The sequence below is a fragment of the Lissotriton vulgaris genome, chromosome 6 (assembly GCF_964263255.1).
Source record: "Lissotriton vulgaris chromosome 6, aLisVul1.2, whole genome shotgun sequence".
Lineage (NCBI taxonomy): Eukaryota > Metazoa > Chordata > Amphibia > Caudata > Salamandridae > Lissotriton > Lissotriton vulgaris.
In genome coordinates this window covers 649,989,688-650,005,036 of record NC_141694.1, presented here as the reverse complement: position 1 = coordinate 650,005,036, position 15,349 = coordinate 649,989,688, and the positions used below count along the sequence as shown (strand labels likewise).

Below are 15,349 nucleotides of genomic sequence, written 5' to 3'. Positions count from 1 at the left end.
GTATCAGTGGCTCCATAACGACGCAAAATTTAGACCCATATTTTAGGACAGCTTTTTCTTTATTCTGTACTCTTTGTGTTTACACTGAGGAGGTTTTGTGGACGATAGTGGCCGTTTTCCCCATGTGCCCTAGAGCAATGTACTGTAGAATTTACTGTTTAATTGGCTTTGCGCGATACTAACCCAGCCACGCTCTAAAAAAGCTGACCGGTCTGCTTATCGTGAGATCCCAGGGACTCCGAAAGGTTAAGCGACACAGGTGTTGGTTCAGCAACTCCCTCAAGGCCTGCCCTGCTTTCAGAGCAAGTTTGAAGCCAGTATCTTTCGGAAACGCTGGAACAGTACCCCTGTGCACTGCGTCGACTTGCCGTTGCCAAGGCTTGTTGGCTTTCTTCTCCAGAGATCTTCGGGCTCCAAGAATCTCCAGCCTCAAGCATCACTTGCTACCAAGATCTTTGTCCTCAACGCACCCTCGGCACCATGGGCCTTGATCATTGGTGAGTTGCTCGAGGTCCTCTTGCGACTCATGTGCCTCCGGGCCAGTGGGTACCCTTGAGGGTCTTCTTTGGGTCCAGTGGGCTCTCCTGCTTGCTCAGGCCTGATTGACTTACCTGCTTGTGGTACGTCTCTTGGGCCTTGTTGCACAAGGTACTTACTTGTGTAACAATATATCTGTAAGAGACATTAGTTAGTGATTAATACATTACCTTAGAATATCCCCAAGAGTCAGACTGGATCTGGAAGATTTTAGTCAGCAGTACCCCTTTGCATCAGTAGGTGTTGTCGTACGGCTCAGCGTACTTCGCTGGCATCACCGAGATGACGTCACCGAGATGACGTCGCTGAGATGACGTCGCCGAGATGACGTCGCTGAGATGACGTCGCTGAGATGACGTCGCTGAGATGACGTCGCTGGAGCTACTTAGATGCGGCCACGCTCGCGGACGTCAGTTCTGTACACAACTTTTCCGCCCCAGGAATGCAGAGCCATGCAAGATACGGACCATTGGTGCACTGACACTAGGGCCCTAAAAGGGATAACCTTAACCCTAGAAATCAGTTCGCAGAACGGGGAGCATGGGTGGGGGGGGGGGGGGTAAGGTATCTATCACTAACGTACAAGATACTCACCTTCAGTAACGATATATCTGCAAGAAACAGTAGTTAGTGTTAGATTCCTCACCTTAGAATATCCCCAGGAGTCAGACTGGATCTGGAAAGTTTTGCGTAGCAGTACCCCTGCCCGTCGATAGGCGTCGTCTGCGGCTCCACGTCCGTCGTCGTGGTCGACGGGATGACGTCGGTGTACATAGACGCCGCCCTCGCGCGCTGACCTCAGTTCTTGTACATCGCTTTCCGTGCTGGGAAGGCAGAGCCATGCCAGAGACAGACACTGGTGCCATGAAACTAGAGTCCTGAAAGGGATGTCCTTAACCCTAGATATCGGTTCGCAGAATGGGGAGGATGGGTGGGGCGGTAAGGAATCCAACACCAACTAATGTTTTTTACAGATACATTGTTACCGAAGGCAAGTAACTTGTGCAGCTGAAAGAAACAGGTTAATGTTAGATTCCTTACCTTAGAATAGATACCCCAGCAATACCAACCCCGGTGGTGGGTCTGCGAACCAGGATCACACCAGAAAGTCCTGGAGAACGGAACGGCCGAAAAAGCCATCTCTCCGGACTTGGCTGTTCAGGCAGTAGTGTCTAGCAAACGTGTGCAGCGAGGCCCACGTAGCTGCCTGACAGATGTCCTGCAAGGGGACTCCCAGACCCAGGGCAGTAGTAGCTGCCGTGGCCCGAGTAGAATGCGCCCTCAGACCAACAGGGGGCTCCTTCCTAGAAAGGGAATATCAGACCTTGATGCATAACACGACCCACCGAGAGATGGTCCGTTTGAGCACCGCCCGTCCCTTCTTAGCGCCCACGTAACCAACAAAGAGCTGGTCATCCACCCGAAACTGGCGTGTGCGATCAAGGTAGAAGGAGAGTGCACGTTTTGGGTCAAGACGGTGGAGCCTCTCTTCCTCCTTGGAAGGATGCCGAAAGAAGGTGGGCAAGGTGATGGACTGCCCATTGTGAAAGGCTGTAACCACCTTGGGCAGGAAAGGAGGACATGTTTTTAACACAACTTTGTCCGGATGGACAGATAGAAAAGGAGGCTTAGAAGATAGAGCCTGGATCTCACGGACTCTCCAGGCAGAGGTGATGGCAACCAGGAATGCAAGAGTCAGAAGACGAAGAGGGCAATTGTGAAGCGGCTCAAAATGAGTCAGATAGGTTAGAACAAGGTTCAAGTCCCACTGAGGCATCACGAAAGGAACAGGAGGAAACATGTGCATGATGCATTTCAAGAATCTATTTACAACAGGGGACTTGAAAAGAGAAGGCTGATCAGGAAGCCTCAAGAAGGCAGAAATGGCAGAGGTAGCCCTTAAGAGTGCCCAGAGCAGAGCCCTGCTGGGCAAGAGTAAGAAGGAAGGGGAGAACCTCTGAAAGGGGGGCAGAGAGAGGATCCACAGCCTTTGCTGTGTACCATGCCACAAATTTGTTCCACCTGCAGGCGTATATCAATTTTGTGGACCCAAGCCTGGCTGCCAGAATTACATCACAGACTTCAGGAGGCAAGTCAAATGGTCTCAACTGCCGTCGCTAAATCTCCTTGCATGCAGGTGGAGGACCCTCCCCTGCTGCTGAGACAGAAGGTCCTCCTGAAGAGGCAGACGAATCAGGGGATCGACTGACATGCTGAGTAGCTCGGGATACCAGAATCTTCGTGCCCAGTCCAGAGCCACAAGGATGACTTGGGTCCGGTCGCGCCTGATCTTCAGCACTCTGGGCAGAAGTGGTATAGGCGGAAAGGCGTACAACAGACCGCAGCTCCACTCGCGACGAAAAGCGTCTCCGAGCGAGTGCTGCCTTGGAAATTCCAACGCACAGAACTGATGACATTGGGAGTTCTCTTCGGTGGCGAATAGATCTAACCAAGGCTCTCCCCACTGCAGAAAGAGACCTTGCGCCACGTTTGAGTTCAGATGCCATTCGTGATCCATCAAGCACAAACAGCTGAGTTTGTCCGCTCTGGCGTTCAGAAAACCTGCCAGGTGTTGAACCACCAAGGTAATGCCTCGATGTTTCTGCCATGTCCAGAGGCGCAGAGCCTCCTGACATAGGGTCCAGGACCCCACTCCGTTTGTTGCAATACCACATGGCGGAGGTGTTGTTCCCCGGACAGAATTAAGGAATGGTTTCAGTGCAAGTGGGATCGCCCGAAGCTCCAAAAGGTTGATATGGAGCCAGGACTCCGCCGGGGACCAGAAGCCTCTGATCTCCGCCTCTCCCAAGTGGCCGCCCCATCCCAGGAAGGACTCATCCGTCACCACTGTGTGCTCCTGTTGGGGAAGGGAGAGGGATCTGCCATTGACCCAATCGCGATTTGTGAGCCACCACTGCAATTGCCGTGCAGTGCCCTCCAAGATCTGGACATGATCGGACAGGTTGCCCTGATGTTGTGCCCACTGGAACTTCAGGTCCCACTGCAGAGCCTGCATATGCCATCTGGCATCGTTGGTGAGCAGGATGCAGGAGGCCATGAGGCCCAGCAGCCTCAAGGTTATCCTGACTGAAACCCAGGACAAGGGTTGAAAGATCGGAATCATAGCCCCAATGTCCCAGACTCGCTGTTCGGGAGGACAGACTCGAAACTGCGCAGTGTCCAGAACTGCTCCGATGAAGAGGAGCTTCTGAGAAGGAATCAGTGCGACTTTGGCACGTTGACGGGGAACCCCAGCAAATGTAGGAGGTCGGCCGTAGTCTGGAAGTGGGAGACGACTGAGGCGAACTTGCCTTCAAAAACCAGTCGTCGAGACAGGGGAAGACTGAAATCCCTGATCTGCGCAGATGAGCTGCAACCGTCGCCATCACTTTCGTGAACACCCGAGGGGCGCTTGTAAGGCCAAAGGACAGCATAGTAAACTGAAAATACCCCTGCCCTACCCTGAATCGCAGGTAACGCCGGCAGGACTGGGATATGAAAATAAGCGCTACCAACCAGTCTTGCGGGTCGAGGGCAGAAAAGACCTGAGCAAGTGTGAGCATCTTGAACTTCTCCTTTCGGAGGAAGCGATTGACATCACGAAGATCCAAGATAAGACGAAGGCCTTTGTCCTTCTTTGGAACCAAGAAGTAGAGGCAGTAACAACCACAACCTACTTCTGGCGTCGGAAGGCGCTCTATGGCCCCCTTGGCCACCGAGGGCCGTAACTTCCTGCTGGAGAAGTGTCAAGTGATCCCCCGACATTGCTAAATATCGGCATGGCAGGCAAGGGTAGGGTTCCTCTGAAGTAAAATTACAAATGGCAATTACATCACCGCATTGCACTGAAACTCCGATGTATAATTACAAATGGTAATTACATCACTGCCTTGCACTGAAACTCTGTGTCACATCACAAACTCAATAACGTTTTTTGCAACTAGCAACATGACCGGCATAGTTAGCATTTTTATCCCTCAATAAAGTTTTTTGCAAATAGCAGGATGACAGGCATACTTAGCATTTCAATCCTGCAACACGCCCTAGTTCCATTCCCGAGAGTTTGAAATGGGTAATTATAGAGAAAGCTGCACTTGGACCCCGGGGCGGTAACATCTCCAACATCCTCAATATCCGTGAACTCAAATGGATGTTTACCTTTGATTCAATAGAATCAGGCCTTAACGAACACGACAGCTCTTTTTCCCAATTGGCCACTCTGATTTGAATACTGTCTTAGTTAAAGCACCAAGGCCTTTACCTATACATGTGGGGTACGCAATTGCTTTATAAGTCATGCCATTTCCTTGTCTGCAACTTATGAGTCATAATAACCCCTTGCATTTATTTGACATACTGGTCCCAATGCAGTTACTGCCTATCAGCTATGGGTCTATAATAGGTGTTGTTAACCTGTAATGTGGCCTTACCCTCATGGGAGAGGTACGCCACTGCTTGACCATTTCCGTCATTCAATCTTAATTCTCCATCGGTCTGAAATCTTGTACAGCGCGTTATGTGGCCTTTACCCTCATGTGAGAGGTACGCCACGTCATGTTTAATATGTTATTCTGTAATGATTATTCATACAGTAGACTTTGCAAAAATGTTATCCCCAAGTCACTTATTGGCATTGTCCTAATATTGCTTCGTCACCAAGTCTACTATGCGTCACTAATTAACTCAGTTAGGCGGTTCAGTCGTTTATTTTAATTGATAACCCTATCCTTTGAAATATTGACCCCATCATAACCTACCAGGTCCAGTGTTATTATTTTTTATAGAGACGCCTTAAATACAGCAGACTATCATTGTTTGATTCATATTCCAACCAGAATTATTTTTTAGGATTTTAATATTAGTCAGGACTACTTATGGTATGTTCCACGTACAACATGCTTCTCAGTTAGTCTTTCTACTATTTTCCCGTGAGTCAGACATCACCACGTGACCCGGTTGTCAGGGTGATATTCCAAACCCGGAACTCCGCGTCGCCATTGCGACTGCGAGACCAGACCCGAGCCGGATTAGCTCCGTGAACGGTAAGCGTTCAACAAATCAGGATCCTGTCCCTACGCTTCACAAACGACTCGGTCGTCAATCTAACGATTGACTGTCCCTGCCCTGTATTTCAGACGCAGCTTTTGCAGCATTGCCGCCCAACTGCTCGAAGCACGATCTTTGTCGGACGTGTTCACGCTGCTGCACCCTGGTGAGTCCCCAACCCGTCCCCTGGGCTATTTTGTTTATTGAACCGATAATAATGTAACTATGGTCCCCTAAATAGCGTTTTTTCTTGAACTCGCTAGATAATGTCGATGATCCTAACGGACCCCCTCAGACCCGTGGAATTACTTTGAACATTGTTTGGGCTACATTTTGGTGAGTCCCCCGCCGCCTTCTAAGTTTATACAATATGAATCCCACCATTGCTTCTCTAAATATATATTGGTTTATACACCTTGATTTTAAATTACAGATATCTTCATTCTAATCGACCTTGAACCCACGCACAATCGGGTCCTGTGTAACCATTGTGTGTGGTAAGCCTCCTCAGTCAGCCAGTTTCATATAAGTACTACCTAGTAGTAATGCATGCCATCTGCAAATAGCAGGTTTTTTTTCCTGTTCATGTAATTACCCTATAACATCCTGGATTATTTGGTGACTTCTAAGACTGTCCACCCCTGCGGGTTCAGCCTATCCTCAACTGCTCTTCACCAACTGTTTTCAATTTTCAATTTTAATATTTGGGAATCTTTAACATTACCTAACTGTAGGAGAGTAGGGTCTGCAATCCTATGATCACCCAGATTTTTTGCTTTTGTTTCACTGGTTTACGACTTTCTCTGGCTGTGGGCCTGCCAATCAGACCCACAGCCTGGCTGTTCTCTTTCTAAATTACGAGATGTACCCTAGGTGCATATACCAATTGGTACTGGGCCACCTTATCAGACCCTGTAACTCAGGGCGTAGGTGTACCCAGGGCCGCCAGGGGCTGCAGCATGTATTATGCCACCCCTGGCTGGCCTCCTAAATTTGACACAACTGGCTGCACGACAGCTGGGGCGAAGACGTGTAATCACCCTTTGCTTTAGATATAGTAGCTCTATATCTAACCATACAATGGACACCCGAGTCCCTATCAGTCACTCCTATGGCAGGCCTTGACAATCCTGAAGGCAGAGTGCATGGGCTCGTGTGAACTAAGCTCTGGCCCGAGCCGAGCCCGGTTGCAGCTTGCGGAATCAAGACCCAATGGCTGTTCCATGATAACGCGTACCATATAGGTAACTTCGGTGTCGCGTTATCAAGACATGTCGAGTAAGGTGTCATACAAATCGGGATGCTGCCCTCTCATCAACTCTGGCGACGAGGTTAGCATCCCGCCCTTCTAGAGGGACACGACATGTACGTGACTGTGAACCCCGGTTAAAGTTAACGAAAGCCTCAGCTCCACAAAATGGATGCTGCCACCACAGACACAAGTCTGACCTCCTGCTGCTGGGAGTCCTTCCAGCGAGGAGCACTTGGACAAAGGGTTTCCTGTCGAGGGCAGTGTTCGCACCGTCCCAGACAGGGTTTGTGTATTCTGGGTAGGTAGGGCTTTTGCGAGAAGGTGACTGCGGAGTGGCACCCCGGTGCTCACTACGCATCTGCCGGTTAGAACCAGTTCCAGGGGCGACAGCCCTGGCCTGGGGAAAGTCCGGCAGGGGAGAGGGGTGTAACTACCCCCCTTTCTGGTCCCACCCTTAGGGCAGGACCTAGTCATGTACCCACCCCTTTCTTTAGGATAAAGGCCGGAGCGGGGACCCTTCCAAATTAGATCATCTTTGAATCAAGAATACTTTCTACGAAAGGACTTCAAGACTCTTCTCAAGATTTCTCCCTTGTGGCTAAGGAGTAGTCACCCTGCATCAGCGGGCACCATCTAAGAACTCTGCGGTTTGCTGTAAGTCCTTCCTCAAGGAATCCGACGGCCCAGCTCGACGAGAACCGGCTTCCCTGGCACCTCTGACCTCTACCCACGTCATCAGCTCAGCTGTGATCTGTGGGTGCGACGAGACCTCGAGGGACCGGCCATCATCAGAACCTGCACGCTCTTAAAAACCAGCACGACCATCGAGGTAACTCTCTGGTGAGTGCTCTGGGGTCCGAGAAGCCCCGACCCTGAGCCGCTCCAGCACCGAAGTGCAGTCTCCCAGCATCTCCACGATCTGCGTGGGGCCCTTCTGCTCGCTGCTCAGCACGTTGTCTGGTCACTTGCCGCTGGCTCGTGCCCTTCTGTGACGACGACCAAGAATCAACATTGCCGGCCTGGTTGCTCCAGACTGGCCCCTGCTTCCATCTTTTGAGAGGCACCCCGGACCCTCCTGGTCCACCCAAGACGCCGACAGCGACATCCGTCGTGGGACAGCTCGCACCTCCACCGTGGTCGCCGATAACGCTTCCTGGTCCGAGAGACTGCAGAGCCTAGCGTCGCCCACTCACCTGGTCGAGGTGACGGCCAACCGGTGCCTTCCTGGTACCCTCTGACTACTGGCTAGTAGTACGAACTTGGTCCCCTCTGCTTTCAGGTTTCATCAATCTCTACGAACTATTCAACACTGGTCGCCGGCCAGCAACTCCTTTTCTTCCGGCTCCTGGCTCGTCAGCGAAGACCCCGACGCCTGTAAGACTTGTGCAGCCGCAGCCCTCGTGGCTAGGTAACTCGGCATTTCGGTGCCTGCATAGCCTCCTTACTCTAGGGTCCCGAGTCCCTCGCTTCCGACTTGCCTTAACCTTTCCGTGTCCCCGGACACTTGTTTTAAACTGTGCACTTGAAGTATTTGCTAATGAGATTTGGTTTGTGCTTAGTACCCTGTCCTCATAAAGAGTACAGGGCTGTTGTGATTCTTAATAAATATACTGTTTATTTTCATAACACTTGTGTGGTGTCCTTTCACTGGGTGTTCAAGGGGTACATGTGTGGTAAACAGCTGGCTTAACGCGCCCTCTCGAGTCTTTAGCCTTAGACTGCTCGTATCCATGCTACTAGGATAGCTGGTCTATAGGTTGACTTACAACCAAACACCATAAGGGTCGTTGGAACGATACATAGCGGTCGCTAGAATAGCGAACGTTGCATATCGGGCCAACTTCTCACACTAACCACGTCCATAGTGTGCGCCCTGTGCTGCACTCAAGTTGAGGCATTTCTTTGCCTGTATTCCCAGCCAAGTCAGCGGGATATTTATTGAGCCAATCCCATGACATGGGTGATGTGCAATGTTCTTTAAATTTAAGTCAGGGATATAACTTTCCCGCATTAAAATATATTCATTTATGTACCAAATAGATTACGTGTCCCCAACCCTCCAGTCCTGATGAAGACCCTACTGCAAGATTATAACAATATCTGCGCCCACAAGGGTCGAAACGTCGACATCTGACAGCCTTTCATTATCAACTCCACACCCTATTGTTTTCATTCGCTGAACTTTTGGAGTATGATATATGTCTAAAATAATATATTTGAACCTATTGGTCCTATTTTTGGTACAGAATTTGTAACTGTGCGAAACAAGCTTCTAGTGTTGATTGTACCGTCACTAAAGAATCTTTTCTTTTTTTCTCACCGACTCCCATCACTATCACATTCCCCTCCCCGCCTTTACTCCCTGGGGCACTGTATTTAACCAATGCTTGATTATTGTGTAATATGTGTATGTTCAGTATAACGTCCCATTGTGAATTAAAACAATGTGGACCAAAGCTATGTTGATTTGATTTATTTCTAATTATTTGGTTAATGTCTCTCTGTTACTGGGACCCCTTCGCTTTATACGCCTAGTTCCATTTAAGGCTTCGCCACAACCAATATGCCCGCCCGATTAGCGCTCTAGGCTTTCCAGCCAGGCTTGTGCTCAAATACACAGCAGCAGTCACGGGGCCCAGAGCGAGGGTAGGATCCCAGTCGTGAGTATACAATGCTGCAGCAAGTTTGGAAACTTCGGTAAGCTTAGTTACTGACTGTTAAAAAACAGATTTCCCCTTTTTTCAGCTTCAGAGCAACTACGTGGTCTGTAACTCCCCCGTCAAGCTGAAGACCTCTATACTAAGGGTGTGTTGTATGATTAAGTGATCCCTTTCACAGGTACTAATAACAGAGAGGCGGTCATCTCTACCTCCAAACAGATAACCGCATGACTATGCAATTGTACATTGTGCGGAGTTGTGCATGCTTTTTCTGGATCAGTCCATACAACAATATGTCTCTATTTCTAACCACTCCCACAATTTGTCCGGTGCCACTCCCACAACTCGTCCGGTGCACCGGCAACACGCTATTCAGCGGTACCTCATTTTGTGTAAATAAGTGGTTACTTTCCCAGTAATTGACTACCTAATGTATAGATAGTTACGATTCGGCGATGCCACATAACATAAATAATTGTTGTTGCTCTAAGCTCTCATGCTGAGTTATGGCGATACCCCACCCAAGCGACACAAGTTTGTGCATGTATGTACAACGTGTTTAGTATCGGTTAACTAAGGGCACGTCTCGGGCGGCACACAATCACACTTCCTGTTATGATTTGTTATGATGTGTTGTACCGTGTACGTGGGATCACCACCCGAAACACAACCTGTGGATTGACACATACAATTAAAGCACAAACCATATATTGGCTAAAGAGGGTTCCTTTATCCCAACAGGAACTCAACCTAACCAAGTACTCATTCTCCTGGGCACCCATCCCTCTGGACAATAGCACACGACGTTTGGCAGAAGTAATAAGCACTGGCCACCACTATTGCCATTATCACCACACAAATACCATTACGGGCACGCCACGACGTCAACAACTTGTGCATGTTCAATTACAACACCACTCAGCTATGTGCTAGGTCTCAGACTCCACAGAGACACCCCCTGTTCATTCAGGTTTTAATTGTCCTTTTCCATTACCTGCACACCACAACGTCGACAAATCGTGCATGTTTAATGACAACATCACTCAACTATGTGCTAGGTCTCAGTCTCAACACAGACATCCCTGTTTATTTAGGTTTTAATTGCCATTGTGTTTGTCTGTCCTTCCCATTTTTTTCACCCCCTACAGGTCTTTCTCTGCCGCCCAGTATAGGTCTACTAGGGCGTCACTCTATGTTGTCTGGTTACCACCTTGTTATTCACTTAGGTCCAGATGAAGTGCCACACAACTCGTTAGGAGTGATACAGGAACAAAACATGTTGGCCCATCTCACAGTGATAGCCCTCTAGGAACATTGAATCCACCTAGGGCATCCACATACTTTTAACCAAGATGGTACTACCTTAACATTAAACTTTGGGACTAGGACTGCTTCAGACTTATTTTAATACACACCACCCGTGCACTACCCTTGCCCTCTCACCGGCACGCACCCTACGGCTTCTTCAAAAAGATCTGCACCAAAGAGCCCCATTTACGGTGAGGCCATCGGGCATTGCAGCGCCGGCCCGACGAGGAGCAAAGCCCAATGATGAAGCAGGACATCCTTCGGGGTGTGTGAGGGCATCACAAATAAACACTTGTCTTCCCCTTCCCCCTAGGAACTGCAAACCACTTGCAGCACAGTTAACTAGGAGTCCTGTATGCAGGACCTATTTAAATAACGGCTCCTGGTCCCAAACCCCTCCTTTTTGATGTATGAAGCTTCAGACCCTTATTGAAAGATTAATAAAAAGATAAACAGAGTGGCATATTTTATAAATAAATATATATATAGTTCTGTGTTGTTATGTCAATAGGTGGGATGGAATCATGATAGAGGGAGGCTGATGGTGGCACCAGCCAGCGTGCAGAAGCTACTACAAAGAGTTTCTGGAAATAGTGTGACACCAGGGGTGAGTCGCAAAGTGAGGAATTTGGGACAGAAGTATCCACCATAAATTTGTGAAATGGACTCTTCATTTAGAACTCTTCTTCTTACCTTAAGTTCTTTTTCCAGTGGCTGGCGCAGTAGAGAGATTCTTGTGCGGATAGAATCTGAAAACTGTACATAATAATTATACAGATTCCACAGAACACTGCAGATTGAATCTAAAAGGCAAAAGAAAGTAAACCGTTAACATGATAGAAAATGTTTTATAAATAGTACTACACAGTTACCCCATCAATCTTACAATTTCTAGGAGCAATCATATATACAGCCACCAGTGTTTTTAGAATTTTACATACATGGGAGGGCACAACATAGCAATTCTAGAAATGCAGAATGGAGAACTGCATTTCTTTAAGTCGCTTACGCTTCAGTGCCCCACAATTTTAAAGTTGAAGACTTTGGACCATCCTACTTAGTACTAAAAAATGCAGACTAATACAATTTTTCAAACTACATATGTATGAAAAGAGCCTAAAGTTTCTTAGGCAGACCTTTTGACATTGTGTGTATTAAACCTGAACAATGGTGTTATGCTACACATACTCATAACAAAAATTGTTGCTTTTATTGCATCCGTCCCAACCGACCAGTAATATACACACACACACACAAAATATTCTGTAACACTAAAAGGTAGAAAAACGTACTCAATTGGAAGAATTCAGAAAGCATGTGTGTCGATATGCTACATGTAGAGCATGGATTTAGCCCAAAGGCAGCACAAGACTATAGAGTTTCAAAGGCAGAGATACAATTGGAGAGAAGCTAGGCGGGTGGGTGAAGGGAGGAGAAATCTGAACTGAGAAGGGGATGAACTATTTACTGCGTCATGATGTAGTGTTCTTTAAAGTCAAAACCTGTGCAACCTAGCAGCAATAACAGAATTTAAGTCTGTTTCAACTAATCCATAGAAAAAAATGGACATTCCTCCACAAATTGTTAGCTCTGGGTTGTGTAAGGCGAGGGGTCTGCCGCTGACCCAATTGAGGCCCCGCAGCTACCACTGCATATTGTTTGCATTCTCGTCATAAATGTGGACATAGTCAGAGAAGTTCTGTGCCCACTGGGACTTCAGATCCCATTTTAGGGCCTATGTATGCCACCTGGCAAGCTTGACCAGCAGGGTGCAGAAGGTCAAACGTCCCAGCACCCTCAGAGCCATCCTCATTGAGGTCCAGGACAGTGGCTGAAACACCAGGATTACATCCCGAATGTCCTGGACTTTCTGCTCCTAAGTGAAGGCATAAAACTGCTCCACATCCACAATGACACAGATAAAACAGTTTCTTTGAAGGAGTCAGTTGTGACTTTGGCACGTTGATAGTGAATCACAAGAATGTCAAGAGGTTCTTCTTAGTCTGGAGGTGTGCTGCAACCACCGTCATCACTTTTGTGAAGAACTAAGTGGCACTGGTGAGACCAAAAGGGAGCACAGAGAACTAAAAGTGCTCCTGCTACACCATGAAACGCAGCTAGCGCCTGTTGGGCCTGCAGGACAGTGAAGTGAAAAATAGCGTCCTGCAAATTAAATTTCACAATGCAGTCGCCAGGGCCAAGGACAGACCAATGAGCATCTTGTCCTTTCTCAGAAAGGTCTGGAGAGGGCGAAAGTCTAAAATAAGGCAAAGGCCTCTGTCCGCTTGGTGCAAGAGGGACTTGATTGATCTACCTTCAGTCGCTGGGAGGGTGGTGAAAGGGAAGGCTGGGTGAGATAAACGGAAGGGCATAACCTAGCTTAACAACTGATGCCTTGAAGGACACACTAATGAGGTTTTGCAGCTGTTGCAGGGGACTGGGCTGCACGTTGTCCCAGTTGTCGGCATGGTCTGTGGGTGCCACAAACTCAACCACGAAAAGGCTGCAGAGTCTGCTAGGCTGGTTGCATGGGTGGGTGCGTACGTTAATAAAAGCCCAAACCATAGCCATGGAGGGGGGAGAAATGCTGGTAGAACTGACTTGCCAGAGTAGATGGGTCAGTGAAGCATGCAGTAGCCCAACTGTCTTTAAAAAGCTTGAGATACGAGACTGCCTTCTTGCGAAAGAGGCGATAACCATCGGAGGTAATGTCCATTAGGGAAGACCGAAAGTCTTCACCGAAGCCCATGGACTTCATACAGGCGTGTCTTCTAAGTTTTACAATGGAACAGATTGTCTGACCAAGGTAACTCGTAACATCCAACCGACAATCAATTGCTAATTTTGCTGCTTAGAGACCGTCCTGAAAGACTTGTGTAAGGGTGGTGTGCAAGCAATCTGGTACCTGACTTGAGCAACAGGAACCCAAAAAGTGTGAGTATAGCAGGCCAGCCTGGTTGAGGGGAACATGCGCTTCCCAAGGCTTTAAAGAACTGGGATTCTCTATCTAGAGTGATAGGAGGAAAGGCATTGGGGTTCACCTTGCTTGTGGATGCCTGCACCACGAAGCTTTCTTGGAGAGGATGTTGCGCTTAAAAGGTCAGATTGCCCAGGACAGGGCAGTGATTTTTGTTTACCAGGGGTCCAGAATATGGCTTTGGCCTAGTCTTAAGAAGGGTGCTTGTGAGAGCCTCATTGCAGACTGAGTATTATTTTGTCCGGTTGGATGACTGGAAGGAGAACACTGGCTTTCATCTTCATAGTGGGCAAATGGGGTTTAAGACTCTCAGCTACCCTCTGCAACACTGTGAAGAAGGCACTTTCTTGGTAGCTGGCACCATGTGTGGCAGAAGAAAAAAACGATGGATTTAGGCCCAGATCTCTGTACTGGGGTGAATGTATGACATTGGTCTGCATTCTGTCCATCAATTGTTGTTTTTCCATTTGTCACCCCGGGTGGGATGGGTATGCTCAGACGTGAGTCCTATGCTCTCCACACCACTGGAGTGAAGCTATCCTGGCTGAATACGGCTGATAGCCTGAAACCGGTCCTAGGATGCTTGATTCCGGTCCAGGAAAGACATGGCTTGGCAGTTCGGGCTGGACTGTTCCCATGAGGCACAGGGTCAAGGCTGATTTGCACATGGCCATGTCTGAACTGGGGTGGTGTGGAGTGCAAAAAAAAGATGGATTTAGGCATAGATCTCTGTACTGGGGTGAATGTATGCCATTGTTCTGCATGCTGTCCATCAATTGTTGTTTTTGCATTTGTCACCCCGAGTGGGATGGGTATGCTAAGACGTGAGTCCCATGCTCTCCACATCACTGGAGTCAAGCTATCCTGGCTGAAGACGGCTGATAGCCAGAAACCGGTCCTAGGATGCTTGATTCCGGTCCAGGAAAGAAATGGCTTAGCAGTTCGGGCTGGACTGTTCCCATGAGGCACAGGGTCAAGGCTGATATGCATATGGCCATGTCTGAACTGGGGTGGTGTGGAGTGCAAAAAAACGATGGATTTAGGCCCAGATCTCTGTACTGGGGTGAATGTATGACATTGTTCTGCATTCTGTCCATCAATTGTTGTTTTTGCAGAAGACATATCCAGGCATCTTGCAACTCATCATACCAGTTATCATATATGGTTGAGCACATTTATTAATATTAATAGTGAAGCTTGTAAAAACTGAGTTGTCCTGGCGAACATTTCTCCCCTTTATCATAGCGAAAGTTATCGGAATCGGTGTCAAAAAAAGATTGTAGATATCTGGGGCCTTCCCTGAGGCAAGGGCAATGTATCAGAATCTGATGAGTTGCAGGAAAACTGCTGCCCAGTGGGATGGGGGGTGTCCTTGGTCAATGTAAAAAAGAAGTGAGATTGGAATTGCTGGTTACTCTTATCATCAAGGGGAAAAAGCTTCAGGGTCTGCCGAAGGTTATGGCGCCAAGACAGATGTCTGCACCAAAGCCACTGCAGGCACTTACCAGATGTAGATGTTTCAGCAGGTGGCAAACCTGTTGGCAGCCTTCCATGTGTAGGTCTCATGGT

General features: G+C 48.3%; 1 protein-coding gene across 1 annotated transcript in view; it reads right to left on the bottom strand.

The window, feature by feature from the left end:
• MDN1 (midasin AAA ATPase 1) overlaps positions 1–15,349 on the bottom strand; it is a 2,142,100-nt gene that overhangs the window by 640,702 nt on the left and 1,486,049 nt on the right. Inside the window, exon 71 of the mRNA XM_086926648.1 lies at positions 11,497–11,606. Within this exon, the coding sequence (XP_086782774.1) occupies positions 11,497–11,606 (110 nt within the window). The remainder of the gene's footprint in view (positions 1–11,496; positions 11,607–15,349) is intronic.